Source organism: Trachinotus anak, unplaced genomic scaffold (assembly GCF_046630095.1).
Source record: "Trachinotus anak isolate AG129_WGS33_773 ecotype Australia unplaced genomic scaffold, CSIRO_AGI_Tana_v1 ptg000002l, whole genome shotgun sequence".
NCBI lineage: Eukaryota > Metazoa > Chordata > Actinopteri > Carangiformes > Carangidae > Trachinotus > Trachinotus anak.
This window is the reverse complement of record NW_027273853.1, coordinates 2,833,638-2,852,455: the sequence shown is the minus strand read 5'-3', so window position 1 is coordinate 2,852,455 and position 18,818 is coordinate 2,833,638. Positions and strand designations below refer to the sequence as shown.

The 18,818-nt window shown below is 42.5% G+C and overlaps 1 protein-coding gene across 1 annotated transcript in view; it reads left to right on the top strand.

The window, feature by feature from the left end:
• The window catches only part of cmip (c-Maf inducing protein), a 52,742-nt gene extending 35,562 nt beyond the window's left edge, over nucleotides 1–17,180 (top strand). The window contains exons 8-21 of the mRNA XM_071490198.1: nucleotides 895–998; nucleotides 1,281–1,385; nucleotides 3,353–3,802; nucleotides 5,743–5,808; nucleotides 9,819–9,845; nucleotides 9,948–9,996; nucleotides 10,137–10,244; nucleotides 10,359–10,475; nucleotides 11,297–11,437; nucleotides 13,481–13,528; nucleotides 13,654–13,800; nucleotides 13,951–14,056; nucleotides 14,265–14,335; nucleotides 16,285–17,180. Of these exons, the coding sequence (XP_071346299.1) occupies nucleotides 895–998; nucleotides 1,281–1,385; nucleotides 3,353–3,802; nucleotides 5,743–5,808; nucleotides 9,819–9,845; nucleotides 9,948–9,996; nucleotides 10,137–10,244; nucleotides 10,359–10,475; nucleotides 11,297–11,437; nucleotides 13,481–13,528; nucleotides 13,654–13,800; nucleotides 13,951–14,056; nucleotides 14,265–14,335; nucleotides 16,285–16,338 (1,593 nt within the window). The 3' untranslated portion in view covers nucleotides 16,339–17,180. The remainder of the gene's footprint in view (nucleotides 1–894; nucleotides 999–1,280; nucleotides 1,386–3,352; nucleotides 3,803–5,742; nucleotides 5,809–9,818; nucleotides 9,846–9,947; nucleotides 9,997–10,136; nucleotides 10,245–10,358; nucleotides 10,476–11,296; nucleotides 11,438–13,480; nucleotides 13,529–13,653; nucleotides 13,801–13,950; nucleotides 14,057–14,264; nucleotides 14,336–16,284) is intronic.
• Nucleotides 17,181–18,818: the final 1,638 nt, after the last annotated feature.

Here is an 18,818-nt window from a genome sequence, read left to right as displayed (position 1 = left end):
AAAATAAATAAGTTTTCAGCTGTTGTTTAAAAACATCTCTTAGAGTAGTAGGGGTGAGGCCTGTCTGGTCCATGCAGTCTCATGTTTTTTGTTGTTCATGTGCAAAATCTACAATCTTGTAGAAGAAGAAATACATCCAGTATGTCTGATGAAACTGATCTAAAACCTTCACCTGTGTCTGTCTGTGATCAGACGGGGCCGAGTTAACTGAAACTTTTTTAGTTCCTGTTGTCAGGTTCATGTTTTACTGTGTGAGCTGTGATCTCTTTTCTTTTCTTTAAGTTCTTGCTCAATAGAGTTTAAACAGTAAAACTAAACTAACAGTATAAAACGTGTATGTGTTGCGTCCTACCCAGCAATTAAAGTGATTGATGAAGGAGCTGGAAGCAGATCAATAAGCAAAATCAATAATGAGATCAGAAGTTATAAATTCTTTCCAGGAGCAGCTCAGTGGCCGAAGAATTATAAAGTGCAACATTCTTCTCATTTCCTGTCATCTCTCCAATTTCAACTGTCAATTTAAAAAAAGAATAAATTACCCCAAAGAAAAAAAGACATGAAAAAATAAATGTGTTCTTCTGAAAGAAATTACATAAGGATCATTTTTGCAGATGAAATATTTCACTTAGTGTGTTCTCAGTAAGTTTTTCATAAACTGCATTAATGTGTATCATTCAACAAAGTGACAGAAGCAGGATAAAATGTCACTTAAATGTCTTACAGTGGTTATAACAGTCTTCTAGTTGTTTTGATTAAATCTACATTAAACTAAAAAAAATAGTGGAAAAACTTCAACATTTCTGGCTGTAACTCTCTAAATCCTCTTTTCTCTGATGCACTTTGCTTCGATTTATATATTTTTAACTATGCTTTTTTTGTGTGTCTCTTGGGCAGGATTTTGGGAAGTGCCCTCGACTGCGTCTCTTCACTCAGGAGTACATCCTGGCTCTCAATGAGCTGAACGCCGGGATGGAGGTCGTCAAAAAGTTTGTCCACAGGTGAGAAACTATCACCTGTCAGCAGAGCCTATAAAACTCTAAATCCCCGTCTGATTAGATTTAGACATGACTGCTGGTATTTCGCTCTACAGACTTACATTTTTACTAAGTTTGTATCGAAACTTTATTGTACTCAGGGCTGAAAAGCCTCTAGACTATTAAAATGAAAATTTCACAAACATAAAACACATGAGGTGTACAGAGCTGATTCTGTGCAGTGACAGCCTTCAGTAAATAGCTGGGACCTTGTATCTAACCTGTACCTGTGTGTGTGTGTTGCAGCATGCATGGGCCAACAGGGCAGTGCCCTCACCCACGTGTCCTGCCAAACCTGGTGGCAGTTTGCCTCGCCGCCATTTATTCCTGTTATGAGGAGTTCATCAACAGGTCAGTTATACACACACACACACACACACACACACACACACACACACACACACACACTCTTCTCTTGGCTTCCCTCTTGTTAGTTTTTTGCTTCTCCTTACCTTTCCACTCATGTCCAGACATCTTGTTTGTCTGAGCAGCTCAGATCTGTTGAGCCTGAAGAATCAACAGCAGCAAGGAGAGCTATGCTGCTTGTTTATAAAGTGGCTATCTGAGTGCATTAAAGGTCCTGTATTGTATAAAGGTAGATGTCCATGTGTTTTTTGATTATAAAGCAGGTCTAGGTTCTATATTAATACTGTGAAAGTATCAAAGCCTCAGTCCACAGAGAAATGCACACAGCCTGTATTCAGAAACTGAGCCTTAAAACCAGCCGTCAGGACTTCTGCAAGTTTGTGATGTCACAACAAATCAGTCAGCGCCCTCAGCCATACCCTAAGCCCCGCCCACCTGGACCCACTATCCAAACTTGCAGGATTTGGTTTCTCTGAGTGTTTACCTGAAATCTGCTTTACTTTTATCTGATCACTCAGAAAACAGTCAGCCAATCAGAGGAGAGACTCAGAGCCTCTCTTCTGATTGGCTCACTGCCCTGTTGTTACTAGAGCTCCAGATAGTTCTGTAAAAATCTATGGGAGGTGCGAGAAAGAAGCTCAGTGTTTTTAAGGGTGATTCGTTCCACGCACCCTGGTCATGTTATTTCATTTACTCATTTGCCAGATGCTTTTATCCAAAGCGACTTACAAGTGACATTGAAATCCTGTTTATTCAGCTGTTGTGTTCATTCTTTTGTTTGCCTCTGTCCATTTTTTCATCGATTGGACAAACACACGATCTGCAATTTCCCACATCTTGTAGGACTAATATGAAGGAAACAGTACAAACAGCAATTTGCTGATATTACCGGGAAAGCAGATCATAACTGTACCGTCAGACCACATGATGCCAGTTATAGCCCTAAACTTATTAGCAATGTCCCAACATTTATTTAAAAATGCATCTACAGTGTAAAACAAGCACACAAGCAAATATATGAAAGTTAGTCAGTAAATACAATAAAGACATAATGTGATAATGTTTATTAAGAAGGGCACCCTGAAGTTGCATATGAGGCCTGGTCAGTTTTATTTCTTTTCTTTTTTTTTCTTTTTTTGATTGTATTTACACACCATTTGCTTCAGAATCCAATTTCCAAACTTTACTGCTTTTCACAGATATAATCTTTACATTTAGTCTTGCTATGTATCAATTACTGTTCATTGGTCATGGGGTGAAGGGCCTCCATCAATCATTCAGATATAGAAAAACTATTTTCAATGCACAGAAGCTGCAAGCACTGCAACCAAGCACCAAGTCCATCCTGGTGAAAAAGTGCAAATAACAACAAAAACAAATAACCCATGTTATATCTGAACAGTCTGTAAAACATTCAATACAGCTCAAAAACAGCAGTAGTACAACTAAAAATGTCATACAAAGTGAATTAATGATGACATCGTCAGATATTATGCAGAAGAGTGTGAAATATTTGATGGGAACCATTCCATATTTTCATTTATCTGTCATGGTCCATTATAGAAATGAAAAAAAAAATCTGTTTGCTTTCAAACTGACGTCATTCCAGTGATTTCTACTTAAATGTTTAAATGTTTCTTTCTAGTGTCTTTCATGGGACTTTTTTGTTGACTGCAGATGTGTAGCATCAGCTTCTAATCTTAACTCATTAGCGTCATCTCCTTAGCCTTCTTCACCCCAGAGAGGAACACTTCTTAGATCATTTTTCCAAAACTCCGGCTCACAGAGGAGCCATCGCTGTGGTAGCCGTCTCTCCCGGCCCTCACCTCTCTTTTCTTTCCCTTCTGTCATCACACTTTGTTATTTTTAGGCCTCTTATATACTTTAATTGACTCTACTGCTGTGCAGTAAGTTTGCGGTCCAGTCACCTCTCCCCCTGTCCCTTCCTGCAGTCGGGACAACTCCCCCAGCCTGAAGGAGATCAGAAACGGCTGCCAGCAACAGAATGACCGCAAACCCCCGATGCCACTGCGCCTGCTGCGCCCAGAGCCTCCTACGCCACCTCCTGCCACCCTCCTCCCGCTCTCCGCCAGCCCCAGTCCTCCTGAGCCGCTTCCCCCTACCCCCTCAAACCCTACCCCCTCCATCCCCATCTCCTCCCCGACACCCTCCCTGCCCCTCTCCCCTCCTCCCTCCATCGTCAATTCCAGCGAGATCCTGGTGGAGCTGGAGCGAAACAACTCGGCCAACGCCAGGCGGAAGGGCGGGCCGTCAGGGGGCGACAGCGAACCCAACCTCATTGACTGTCTGCTGGTCAGCCCAGCCGTCAACACCCTGTCCATCCAGCTGCCAGCACAGGCGGACCGGGTGCTGGGCTGCTTCGCTCTCATCCTCAAGATGCTGTGAGTTCACACATAAAACTGTCACTGCTGAGTGTTAAAGGTACAGTCCAACACTTGTTTTCTCAGAGTCAGATAAGAAGATCGTTATCAGCATCAACTCATGGTGCTATACAGGAGGAGGGGTGACAATTTCCCGTATTCAGCGGGAAATAACCTGTGAGCTGGACCCTCAAACATGATATAACATCAATGGTTTCATCTGACTCTGTGTTTAACAGCAAACAAACTGTCAGACTGTACCTTTAATTAACTGAATATAGGTCACACATGATAGAAAGGTGTAAAATAGGGATCCTACAGTAACATCGAGTGAGGGCATAATTTACAGTATAATAGTCATAAATGCTTTGACACAGCTTTGACAAGCATCCTGCATTAATAAATATTCACTGTTGGATCACAGGTTTGTGTGAGATCAGGTCAGTGATGTTTCCTGTTGAAACAGCTGAGAATGCAGCTCAGCCCAGAAAACAGATTCACTCAGTGTCATGATACTAGTTCATGGGCATTTTGAGTGTTTAGAAACAAAGCAGCAGTAAGAGGCTAACCCAGATCATCAAATCATCGACATCATCAGCAGCCTGGGTTAAAAACAAAGGCTCTAAATAAAGATGGACGGTGGCTCTGTGACATCACCCACAGGTTTCTGATAAGAGGTTTTGAAGCTCGGAGTGGGCTGCTCTGCCGTCGCCATCTTGGCAGTCCCTGACTCCGCCCCTAACTCCCAGCTAATACAAAAATGGGCAAAGAGTTGGGGCGTGTGTGGAGCTGAGACTTTGTTGCATGTCGGTTTGTGGCGAGCATGCACTCACCCACCTGTCACTCAAAGAGGCCACGCCCTCAATTGTCCATAACTTTAGTCCTTAAGAAAATGTGGGTGAGTTCTATAAAAGTAAGCCCATACAGTTGTCATGAAGGAGGAAATTAGCTCTAGAGACCAAACCAGTTTTTGCACCAGGCTGTAAACATGTTTATTTCTGCTGTAAAGTTGGACATTTGAACATGGGAGTCTATGGGGACTGACTCACTGTTGGAGCCAGACTCTAGTGGTCATTAGAGGAACTGCAGGTTCCCCATCATGGGCAGTGAGCTCACCTGTCTGCATGAGTTCACAGTTAGCTCAGTGTGAAGTGTCAGCTCACCTCTCTGACACAGGAAGATTCTCAGCTTCACGTCTTCGGGGCTCTTTTGTTTGCAATTAAGAGGTAAGAGGATTGATTTCAGCTGCCCACATGAATTTGAACTATGGCCAGTTCTGCCACTAAACAGTGGAACCAATGAACAAAAATATGGTGCAGTCATTTACTTGTACACACACACAGACACATACAGACATACAAGTCAGACAGAAAACTACTGAAACTTAACTCTGATTGTGATTAAAATGGTTTTTATATAACTTTTTAATAAACGTCTGTGTCTCTATGAATCTGTGTTAGTCTCACATAAATTTCAAATCAACAACCCAGGAAGTGTCCTAATTTGTGAAGTGTGTGTGTGTGTGTGTGTGTGTGTGTGTGTGTGTGTGTGTGTGTGTGTGTTTCTGAAGAACTGATCAGTGTATATGGGTTAAACAGCCTGAATGAATGAGTGTCTGAGCCGTGGTGCTGATTACACAGTGTGAAAGTAGAGCAACAGTTACGTGTGTGTGTGTAGGTACATTAACCACACAGGATGGCCTAAAAAGCGACAGTTTCTGTGTGTCTGTAACAAAGCCGTTGTTACTTAACTCAAAGTAATGCGAGGCTGCTCCAGGGTCTGTAAAGTCGATGCTGCAGGTTTGCGTCATCTCAGTGCTGCTCATGTTTCAGCTGCTCCTGTGTCTCTTTGTCCTGCACTCACGCTTATCCAGGTTACATCCTCCTCTGTACGTCGTTACAGAGACTCTCCTCATATCTGTTTTCTCTCTGTTTCTTCTCATGACTGTCTGAATCTGTCAGGTCAGACTATGATGACTGGAGACCTGCTCTGGCCAGCCTGCTGCAGCCCATCCCCTTCCCAAAAGAGTAAGTATTTACACACACACACATGCACACACTTCAGGCCACAATTATACTTTAGGTAGCGCTAAATTTAATTACTTTATTTAGTAATCTAAGGGGGGCTCGATCCCCGACTCCCCCGAACCCAGGCTCTGTCAACATCTGGTGTAAAACCCCTGCAGAACCACACATATGGATGGTGATCTGCTGCAGCGATGCCTCACAGGACAACAATTCATCTACTAAAAAAGCTTCTGCTCTTTGATACCCCTCGTCCTTTGACTGTCCAGACATCATAACAGAGGAGCGGAGTTTATGAAAATACACTTATCTGCAGCCACTGTTGTCTGCATACCATAGTTACACTTTAGAGGTAGCACACAAACAGCTGTTTAATGCATACATGTATTTAGACATAATATCCCAGTAAGTACAGGTACCTCAAAATTGTACTGAAGTATAAGCACTTGAGTAAATGTACTTAGTTACTTTCCACCATAGTGGAACTGAAATAGCGTTTGTTTTTTTTTTCCTTCCTTGATGAAAGACCTGACTTGTAAAACCAAACATACACCTGTTGTCAGTTCTGCCAGTATTGAGGCCTCAGCTCTTGTCAGTCTTTCAAAGGTCCCATATAGTATAAAAGTAGATGTCCATGTGTTTGTGATTATAAAGCAGGTCTAGGTTCTATATTAATACTGTGAAAGTGTCAAAGCCTCAGTCCACAGAGAAATGCACACAGCCTGTATTCAGAAACTGAGCCTTAAAACCAGCCGTCAGAACTTCTGGAACTTTGTGATGTCACAACAAAGCAGTCACTGCTCTCAGCCACGCCCCAAGCCCCGCCCACCTCAACCCACCATCCAACCTTGCAGGATTTGGTTTCTCTGTGTGTTTACCTGAAATCTGCTGTATTTTTATTAATTCACTCAAAAAAACAGTCAACCAATCAGAAGAGGGACTCTAGCTCCGGAGAGAAGACTGAGAGAAGAGATGTAAAACTACACTGAGATGGTTTTTTTGTTTTCAAAACCATAAATATATCTTAGTATGGATATCAACACTTCAAATGAAACACTGGAGAAGTATAAGATATGGGACCTTTAACTTTTCCTGTGAACGTGCAGTATTCTCATTGAGGTGCACAGTTTCTGCACAGCCTGTGTAGTGAAAGCAGCACAGTAGCAGAACAGCAGCCGCGTCAGTTCTCCGTCTGTGTCGACACAGGATGCGGTGAGACACAGTGTTTTGTGCAGGTCACCTGTGTCTCAGCAGTGCTCAGAACCCAACACACACTCACTGTAGTTATGTGAGAAATATGGAAGAAAATAAAAAAGCAAAAGAGACAGAATCAGAGTGAGATTTTTTCATTTGGTGGAGGGAAATGTACTGTAACTGTAACTGTAACAGAAGCTGTAGGAGCTGTAATAGTTGTGCACCAGCATTAGTTGTTTTTGTGCCTCCTGAGACTGTAGATGCAGATCAGAGCACTTTTGGTCCCAGTCCAAAAACACCAGTGCAGCCATAACCACAACGCTATCCACAACCCCCTGCACCCCCACCCTCCTTCCATCTCCCACCTCTCTCATTTTCCTGCACTCTTTCTTTTCACTGTCTCTGGGGATGTTTCTAACGGGGTCCTAGTGGGGCCCGGCTGCCGACGTAGGTGAGCCTCACCACACCTCCCAGGGGTCAAGAACTGGAGGGGCGGCATTTCTGTCCCCAGAGAGCCCATTGTAATTGGCCCTAAGCAGCCCCGGGCCTCATTTCTAATTGGCTGGCTGATCCAGAGCTTTGTTAGCATAGATCAGTGGACAGCTTGTTGTTTTTACCAACACTGGGACGCACCTGTTCCTCACCTGCGCCACTGTTGCCTTGTCAATGTCTTCCGGCATCATTAGGAAAAGCAACAATACTCCCGAGCACCCTGTCGCTGAGGATATAATGAGTCACATCAGTGTGTGGAGACAGACACTGACATGCTCACATAACTTCATGCACACACATGCAGAACACTAATTAACACATTATATCTTGTTTGCTTAATCCAGTAGAAAAACAGTGTAAAAAGATAGTTTGCCATTTCACTGGGGCTACATGCTAGACTGTGTCTTCTTATCTAAGAAAATAAGCTTTTTTTTCCAAATTATCAAACTTAAATTAATAAACTGCAGAATTTCTGTTTTTAAAAAAACATCAGCTGGATCTGGATGTGCATATTTCTCATGTAGAAACTCAAACAGTATAAATCTTTAGGCTGAACTTCTCCTTTTAAACTTCCTCATCCTTTTCTTTATCATCACAAACACATTTTGAGAAGCTGAACTTTGTTTAAACTCGAAAAAATGTGTTTTAAAATCCCAGTGGAGATACTAAAGTTTCCAGAAACACCAAAAATGGCAGGTTGAACTACTCGAGTTCAGCTTTAATTTTAATTTAATAGTGTGATACAACCATGGAAATATTTTACACCACATAATCTCCATTAGGTTTTTGGAATAAGTTGATGTAGGAAATGACAGAAGAATTTCAAGGAAATGATTTAATAAAATGTATTATTGAGCGTTTTGTAATTTCTGAAGAGTTTAGAATTGAACTGTTGATTTATTTACATCCAGTATCATCACAGCCACTAACTCTTACAACTGCCACCAAGACATATTGTGCTGATTCTCCACAGGGATCATTAACATGTCGTCTTTAGTAACAAACAATCCCTGGAAGTTCACGTGCTGACGTCTTGTGTACACGTGCTGAAAATGTCATAATGAGCTGTGTACTCCCTCTGAAACGTCTCTGAACATGTTGACTGTATCCATCACTGTGAAGTAACATTGTGCTGCTGTGTCATCAGCCTAACATCACTGTAAGAGGCAGCATGAAGGGGCCAAAACATGATAAACTGAACGCTTAGATAAACAACAAGTCATAACAGAAGTTATCTGAAGGCACTTTTCAAACAGAGCAGGTCTAAACCACACTTGTTATATTACTTACAGAGACGGAACAATTCCCACTGTGAACAAACGACAGTGGCAAAAAAAGTTCCCTTTTCAAAGGCAGAAACCTCGACAATAATAATAATAAAAATGACTATACTACTAATAATAATAATAATAATGATGGGAGACCTGGTAACTGAATGGTTAGGGCACATACCAAATGGGTGCAAATGCTCTTAACAGGCGAGTCCACGATTCAACTCCTAGCCGACACCTTTGCTTCATGTCCTTCCCCTTCCCTCTGTCCCATTTCCTCTCCCTCTCCACTGTTCCATCTAATAAAGGCAAAAATGAACCAAAACAAAAAAATTATCATCATTATTACTATCATAATTTTTTTAAATAAGTTCAGCAGCAGGTGTTGAGCAGGATCATGGTGGAAGTAGGTGGTTTGCAGCTGCAGAGGCAGGAAGACGTGCAGAGAGCAGGAGGAGAGAGGGGCACACAGCCCCGGTACTCGTGCTACAGAGAATAAACAGACAGAATGATGCAGTGATTTTCAGATGGTTTACAATAATCTCGGCAGCAGGACAATGCTTATATATACTGTACATGCTGTTACGGTTACGGTTTAACTGATTTATTGAGACTGAGGCCGACCCACTGGTGATAGAATGGTAACAGGCACAACAACAAAGATGAGTTTTAAGTTTGGATGTGAAGGCCTCAACAGAGTCGGACAGTCTGATGTCAGCAGGGAGGTTTTTCCAGAGCAGAGATCCGATATGAAAAGGCTCTGCAGACATCTTTTTTAACACTGGAGACAGACAGGTTTAAGAAGATCAGACGGGTATGAAGGAGCAAGTCCATGTACTCTGTATGTCATTGAAGGCACCTTAAAGTCTGATCCAATCTGGACAGGGAGCCAGTGAAGGGAAGATAACATTGGTGTGATCCGGTCAAAGTTAGTTAGAATTCTAGCTGCAGCATCTCAACCGCTTTTAGAAAAGCAAATATTCAATTCAATGTTCCCTCACACAAACACATCTTCTTGATCATAATTCTCACATCTCTCTTTGTCCTCCCTCTCAGGGCCCTCGCACACGCCAAATTCACAAAGTAAGTAACTTCCACATCCTAATCGGTTCCTCACAGACTTTGTTAGAGTCCAGTTTGAAAACAACCTGACGTTTGTGCCTCAATGTTTCTCTGTCTAAATAGGGAACTGAAATATGTTATTCAGAGGTTTGCGGAGGACCCGAGGCAGGAGGTGAGTGTGTGTTTGTGCATGTTTACCACTGTTTCAGCAGCTCGAGAGCTTAGGAGGAGTGTTTTAGAGGAGATTTTTCCTGAGCTTGATCAACAGAAATATCATCTGTATGTGTATGTGTGTGTTTGTGTGTTTTCCAGGTTCATTCCTGCCTTCTCAGTGTGCGTTCAGGTAAAGACGGCTGGTTCCAGCTCTACAGTCCTGGAGGTGTGGCCTGTGATGATGATGGAGAGCTGTTTGCCAGTATGGTGAGTATACACACAGACACACACACACACACACACACACACATCAGCCTGAACCATTAATGCGTGGTTGTGGTTGCTAAAACCTGGCCCTGCCCTCCTCTTCCTCTCCTGCAGGTTCATATCCTGATGGGCTCCTGCTACAAGACCAAGAAGTTCCTCCTCTCTCTGGCTGAGAACAAGCTGGGGCCCTGCATGCTACTGGCCCTGCGTGGAAACCAGACCATGGTGGAGGTTCGTCCATGTTTCTAAATCAAGCTTTTCTATTCTTAATCATTTCTCTTGGTGCATTAAATGTGATAGTTTAGGTTATAATTTTGTATCATCGTGTGAAGCCATTTGTTTTCTCACATGTGAAGATATTTATTGTTAATACTGCTTATAGAATAAAGTCTTGTTTACTTGCATATTTTTGAGGCAGTGATAGAAGAAGCAACAATAGAAACAGTACTGCTGTTTAGGGCTGTGCTAACAATTATTTTCATGATCAATGAATCTATTTTTTCAATCAATAAACAACTTGTGTGGTTTATAAAATGTCAGAAAATAGGCATCCAACTGAAAATCTTTTCTTCAGACTTATACAAGTGAATTTTTGGCAGTTTTGTTCAGAAAATAACTTAAATGACAAAATAGTTTTTGATTAATTTTCTGTTGATCAGTTGAATAACTGTAGCAGCTCTGCCTGCAGTATTTACAGCTGATTAAATTGAGGTTAAATGGGCTTAATTAAAAGTATTCTAACTACTCAGTTTCACAAGGGGAGACATGTTTTAAAGAACTGGTCAAAATCAAAGCAGCAGAGGCCAGACTACGTGTCCCTAATGGAGTCAAGCCACAAAAATGCTGGACCTTACATTTCCCATAATGCAAGCTTTCCCAATCTTCAAGCTCAATGATGACATCACTATGACTTCACCAGGGTTATTTTATCACACAGAACTCCTCCACAGCCACAGAAGAGGTGATGCAGCAGGATGAGAAGTGTGTGTAACATATAAAGTCAGTGCAGTGCCCCCCTTACACTGTGTGTGTGTGTGTGTGTGCGCGCGCAGATCCTTTGTCTGATGCTGGAGTACAACATCATTGACAACAAAGACACCCAGCTTCAGATCATCTCCACCCTGGAGAGCACCCAGGTCGGCCTCCGCATGTACGAGCAGCTCTGCGACCGACAGAGAGAACTCAAAGAGCTGGTGAGTTACTGCTGCAACACACACACACACACACACACAGAGTACTAGAAATCTGGACGTCTTGTTCCAGCTCCTGCCACACTTCAGTTGGGCTCAGCCTGGCGGAGTGAAGGCCGCTGCAGAAATATCAGCCACTGGTTTCTCATCACACACACAGTCTCGTTTCCTTAGTGATGCTTGTGACGTAGTTGGACCTCGGTCAATCCACAGTCTCAACATGCCGCTGACAGACACTGTTAAAGGCCCCAGAGTCATCAGCTCTGGATAAAAGAAGATACAAGGGTCATTAGTGTTTGATACCCACAATCCTCCTGTCCACATGCTGTAGCGTCCATGAAAAAGTCACCGAACCCTGAACTGCTCCCATCTGACATGTAAACTGAACCATCTCCACAAGTACAGAGTTTGTTGCAGTTTCAAGCTTTGGTTTTATTTTAAGACCATCATCATCATCACAGCTAACAAACAACAGATGTACCAGCTGGTTTCTTTCACAGAGCTGAACTGTATGTGAGATCGAAGCGATAATAAATACAATAATAAACACCTGTAGAAGCTTTTAGCATTTTAGCTTTTTTCATTCAACAAAGGTTCATATCTGTGCACAGTTGCACAGAGTGTCCCAGTATTCAGTTATATTTCACAGTACGCACAAGAACCGCCTGTCTGCTTGTAGACTACCTTTAGGTTTCCCACACACACACACACACACACACACACACACACACACACACACACACACACACACACACACACAAATCTCCTGTTGTCACAGTTTTATTTTCAAGATTTTTTTTAAAAAGCAAACAAAATCATAAAGCAGTGTGTGCAGGTTTAGTGCTGCCAGTATCTTCTCTGATCAGTCATTTCAGTGACAGATGAAGAGTGTTGTGACCACATCAACACGAGTTCGTGTCCTCTCAGCTTCACCCGCTGCTGCAGTGAGATACTGTACAAATGTTCTTGCACTCAGGCCTCGTTGGCACACTCACAGCCCGTCTGTATCCCCCTCCTTCGCGCCTCTTACATCCAGAGGGACCACAGCTAACTGGATAATTCTTCTTTGTCACACGCTCCTCAGTAAACTCCGGCGCTGGAGTGTGAAAATTCCCGGCATTCGTCTGGTCCTGAAACGCTGGAACAGTAAAGATCAGACCAGTGACAGTAACTGGCCTCTCAGCTCAGTCTGGATGCTTCACACACTGAGTCACAGCCACTCCACTCCAGCCTGCAGAGCTCACTATTCCATTTACACATGGAGGTAGTCGAAGGAAGCGACCGCTGAACGTGGCTTCTGCTCACACTCAAGCATAAACAAACACAACTCATACATTTCACACAAAGCACATGCAGACATCTAAATGTTAAGCAGCCGTCTGCAGGATGTCTTGTATTTACTCCACCAGTCTGTCCAGCACAGTCTTTATTCTCTACACTCAGTGAGAGCAGGGAGGAGACGCTGGTGTTGAAGATGCACCATCACAGTGTTTCTGTGTCCATGTGTATGTGACAGAAACTACACTTAAATCAAAATGCAATAGTTGTCATAGTTGTGTTTTTTGGCATTTACAGTAAATACAACAATAATGATAATAAATACGTTTTGAAAAGACTTAGATTTATGAGCTAATTTCTTGAAAATAGTGGTTAAATAAATGATTAATTTATATCTGTGCTGTTAAAATATCCTCTCCCAAAAAAAAAAACCCTTTTCAAAAACATTTATGTGAAGTAAGAAAATAAAGAATCAACCGTTTCGACGTGTCCATCAATTCAAACAAAACTGTTTCTGTTCTTCTTTGGCCTGATTGAATTTGTCTCTCCAGACACAGATGTGTGCTCACACAGTCAGGGATAATACCTGTGGCACCATGTTTAAAACATGCTGTTATTCTATTTGAAAAAGGTTAGAATGCTCATGTCCGTTTCCTTAGTATGACATGAAGGCAGCTGCTCACTCACACCATCTACTGTCTGAAAAGCTTCCTGCAAGGCCTTCAGCTCAGACGCCATCTTTTTTTTGTCTTTTTGTCTTCTCCTCAGCAAAGAAAAGGAGGCCCCACCCGACTGACTCTGCCCTCGAAGTCCACGGTGAGATTACGCTGACGCCTTAGCTGACACACACACAAAAACAGTTTTTACTGTGTCTGTCCTGACATGCATCAGAGATACTCTCACTGTTTCAGTATTGAATGTTTTTCTTCACTGTGCCTTAGGATGCGGACCTGGCCCGCCTGTTGAGTTCAGGTTCTTTTGGGAATTTGGAGAACCTGAGTCTGGCCTTCACCAACGTCACCAGTGCCTGTGCTGAGCAGCTCATCAAGCTGCCGTCGCTCAAACAGCTCAACCTCTGGTCCACACAGGTAGAAACACACACCACAAAGCAACACCAATACTGGACCACAGCCAGCCACACTAAGACACAAATAATGACCAGTGATCCAGTAGATGAATAATGTCTGTAATTCTGAACGTACAGCCTTTGTCTGACTCTGTCTTTCTTCACCCTTCAGTTTGGGGACGCAGGGTTGAGGTTGCTGTCTGAGCATCTGGCCTGTCTTCAGGTTCTGAACCTGTGTGAGACTCCAGTCACCGATGCTGGTCTGCTGGCTCTCAGCTGTAAGGAAAAAAACACACACAACATCAATCATATTACTCTAGAAAAAGCTGTTTTATTCTGCAGAAACTGAGCTTAATGAGAGTGAGTGATGACTGGAAGTGTTATTGTGACAAAAAAAAAAGAAGCCAGATAAGCTCAGACTTATCGTGTCACATGTGTCGAGGTTTCAGTTAACTGCAGCTGATTGTAACCGTCTGCCTGTTTCAGCCATGAAGAGTCTGTGCAGTCTGAACATGAACAGCACCAAGCTCACAGCTGACACATATGAGGACCTCAAGGTAATAACTGCAAGACCAACTGCAAATAGGATTACAGGATTTATTTGAAAATGGATGTTGAGTTTGAAACGCATATTTCCTTCCACCGACACCCCAGAAATGATGCAACCTGCATTCACATTTTTAAACCCGCCTTTATGTTTTGCTGTCAGGTGAATTTACACACATTAACTAGTGAAGGGGACTCAATGTTCACACTGTGATCTCGAGTTTGTAGAAAACTTTTGGACCTTCAGGACTTTGACCTCAGCTTTTTATGGGTCTGTAACTTCTGAATGATTTCCCAATAATTGCCAATTTCCTGAAAAGAACTGTTCACACAGTTGTGGTTCTCATTACAGAAAACTAGAGACAGTTGGTACAATTCCAGTTAATTAATCCCAATTAATTGTAAGTGAAAACCAGAGTGTTTTTGTCAGCTGAACATGCAGAGATGTGAGGTTTATACACCATTCACTTTCCAATCATGAAACATGATCAATATTGACTGAAAGGGGAACCAATCAATATTTTTATTATATATTTATATTTCATTATTTGTATTTTTAACATCAGATTCAGTGACTGTGTGTAAGTTGTCACTTACAGTGGCGCACACACAGAGAAGGATCCCTGTGCAGTTCCTGTTTTAGTGTCTCTCAGCTCATTGTTTTGGTTTTGCAGTTTCACGGTGTCACTGCTCTCATCGACCCTGTTTCCAGCAGGAAGCCGTTCTCAGTGAAAAGCTCTGATGAACTCACTGCATGTTACCTGCCCAACCAGCAGACGGCAGACAGACACTTTTAAAACAGGCTGGTGAACAGAGCTTAGAATGTAGCAGCTAAAAACAGGATGTTTTTCTCAGAAATTGAGAAAACACACAGAGAAAACAAAGGTTTGTTAGGCAGTCAGAAACACCCCAGCAGAGAAGCTGGATGTTTAAATGAGCCATTGCTTGTTCACATGTCAGCGCTTTATTATGTGATAATCAATCAGTGTTTACAGCTTGTTTTGCTACCCCACAGTGGGACAGGGACATCCCTATAATCCCTATAAAATGAGCAGATTACACAGTTCTCTCAACTTTGAAATTATGAGGAAACTATTTTGAAATCACAGACCTGTAAAAAGAAAACAGAGCTGTTCAGTGCTTTGTGAAATTCCCTTATTAGCAGACGTACCCAGAGTCGGATGAGAAGGATGTTATACCGGTGTTGGAACTATTTCTTGACAAACCAGAGCTGTGTGCATGACTGCATGCAGCATGTCAGATGCCTCTTGGATACATTAGCCTGCTAACTACAGTGGCCCTGAGAGCTCAATACACTGCAGCTTAAGAAAACACATGCAAAGAGACAAAACACAAACTAATGCAGAAAACGTCTTCATCAATTTGACAGCACATGTACTGAAACACAACCAAATACACAAACAGACTTCAAATACTCACAGCACAAAGGAAATGTTTCCAGGGGACACAAAAAAGTGATGAACCTGGCTGGGACGCACTTGCATGGATGTACATGTGTTACAATACATCCATGTGCATTTGTTTTTCAATGCTTCAAACTTCAAAAGTTTTAAACAACGACTGTGTCCCAACCAGGTTCATCACTTTTTGTGTCCCCAGGAAACATTTCCGTTGTCTTGTGTGTATTTTCAGCACATTTGTCGTCAAACTGATGAAGATGTTTTCTGTCTATTTATTTGTGTTTTCAGAAGTTGCACACTGGTGATCTCTCAGGCCCACTGTAGCTAACTGACACAATCATATAAATCATCCCAACATCTTGGGTGGTCACCTTGTCCCCCTGCTGCCAGTCTTTGTGTTAAGATAGGTAATTCATATGAATCTGACTCAAGTTGAGAGGAAAACCTATTTTTAAGCATGTTTTTGTCAGCTGGTAGTGAGTCCATGTTTCAAGGTGTTGATGAAGTTTCCACTTGTCTGTGTCTGTTTTTTTCTGTAGGCCAAACTGCCCAACTTGAAAGACGTTGATGTTCGGTACACAGAGGCCTGGTGATCAACCACACTCACACACCCCTCATCCATAACCAGACACACACATTAACATATGCACACATTGCACACAGGCTCAGATACATAACTTAAATTGCTTGGTGATGTCATCTCCATCATCATCATCATCATTCGACGAGGAACTCTGACATCACCTGATGTAGCCAGAACAACTCTGACAAATTTTACATCAGAGGAGGAGGAGCCTGCGTCGGCTTCAGACATCATCACCAACCCCTGTAGTGATGTCATCACCAAGAAGGAACTGTCTAGTCAGTGTCAGCATTGCTTTTTTTCTAAGTGAAAAATCTTTATGGACGTCATCGCTCCCCTTACTTCTGTCACCAATGTTCCAAGGACCTTGTTTTTACCGATGTGATCAGAGGACATGCAAGGACCCACTATATTGTGGCTATATTGGGACCCTTTACTCTCTCTGCCTTTATCCCTCACCCTGTCTTTCATCCATGGTCTCTCAGTTTCCATATACAGTGTCTGTGTCATGAGGAAACCCTGAACCCCCCCCCCAAATTCCCCTACGACCCTCAGAGCCTTCCTCTTCTCCTCTCCTGCCCCTCATGCAACGAAGGCTGGATACAGCAGGTCACGTTCCAGTTCTTCTCCGATCTTATCCCAGATGTAGCTCTCCAAACAGACGTGTTGAACATGCTGAACACTTCAGTCCTCGCTCTTGTGCTCTTTGGCTTCAGTTTTTAGGGTCAGAGTCCAGCTTTTCAAAGTCTGTCATTGGGAAAATGAGGTGCTACCTCCGAGAAACGAAGAGTTGCAAGACTGTGCCTATTCCTCATATACAACACATTCACACACATGAAAAAGAAAAAAAAAGTTTTTATCAACTTGAATGAACATATTTTTCCAGACATCTGTGCTTTCATATATTGTGTGTTTCTATATAAAACATGAAGATAACCCCCCAGTGCTGACATTTCAGAAACGTTTCAGAAGTCTGTAGGAAAGTTAAACAGCGACAGCAACATTTGTTCCTTTTTCATTTGTTTTCAGTGTACATACTGATGATCTCCCATTACTATTTAATCGGACAGTTGTGTAGCAGTAGCTGGGTGGTCTGGGACTGCCTCATATTTATAAGTTGTGTCTTTAAAGCCTCCTTTACTCTGTCTCTCCTGGATTTTGTCCTGACTAATGAAGTACACAGGCCCTGTTGTTTTTGCAACATAAAACACGAGAAGCCAACCAGAGGGTGCCCACACATGGATCCCTGTGCACCATGCCATGAGTGGGAACGCAGACCTGTAGAATGGACTGCAGTAAATCTAAAGTGGACCTTTAAACAAGACCCATCACCAGCTGAGAGTTGTATATTTTCATATCCTCTGCTCTTTTTTGGCTCTTTTGTACAGACGGTTGAAGACGGTTTTGCAAAGAAGAAAGGACACTTGCCAAACATCTTCAGATTCAGATTTCGTCCTTGTTTTGTGCACTTGTTTCATCAAGCCAACATGTGCATGGTTTTAGTACTGACTGGTGTAAGTGGAGCCTGTTGTAACCTGCCTGTGGAGAGACACCGACACCGTCTGTGTCCACGTCTCTGCCCCCGTGCTGAGGTCTGAATGAAGGATCACAGTGCCTCTAGTGGAGCTGTGGGTTGCCTAGTGTTGTCTTTTTTATCAGACCTCCTGTTTTAAATTGTTCTGCTGTAATAATATTATGCCATACATGGGTGGCATTTCTAGGCTGTATGGATGAATAATTCTCTTCAGAGGATGAGACAAAATTATTGTACATATTTTGTCACAATGGGCTATAAGGGACAAAAGTTTGGAAGGAGGCACCTTTCAGCCATATCTGCCCATCTACATTCCCTCACAGTGTTGCCTGTTTATTGAGGCAACATTTCACATGATGTGGTAACTGCCCTGACACTGCAACTATGTCAGACTCTCTCTCCTCTCTGTATGTGGTTTGGGTGGATTTGTCCTGTGTCGGTGGCAGGACAAGTCAGATCTCCACCATTATTTCAGTCAGCCTCGCTCTGACTGCATCCATCCATTTTATTTATTAGTGTCGACCTCCCGAATCCTCCAGATGTTTGTTGAATCAAGGCAGAGGCCGCAGCAGAAGACAGGATGCCGTCCACTATAAGATGCTTTGTTTCCTATTTATTGAGTGCCATGACAGTTTCTGTTTGGCCTGCAGACTCGGTTTGTGTACGGCCATCTTTGGGTCTGGCTTTAGGACCTTGTGCTATCTTTCATATCCTGTATGATGTATATACAAGTGTATATAGTCGTCTCCTCCTTTCCTCTCTTTGAACCATTTTTTGAATCGTTCCCGTTTTTCTTATTCTTCATCCCTTTTCTCAGTTTTTCTCAGCCTCCCGTCATCGGCAGGCTGCTGTTGCCTTCATCTTAATGTGTGTGGTTGTTTTTTTTTCACACAAAGTGCACTGTAATCTAAAAAATGATGTTTTCAATGCATAATATCTTTTAAGTTTCCAACGTC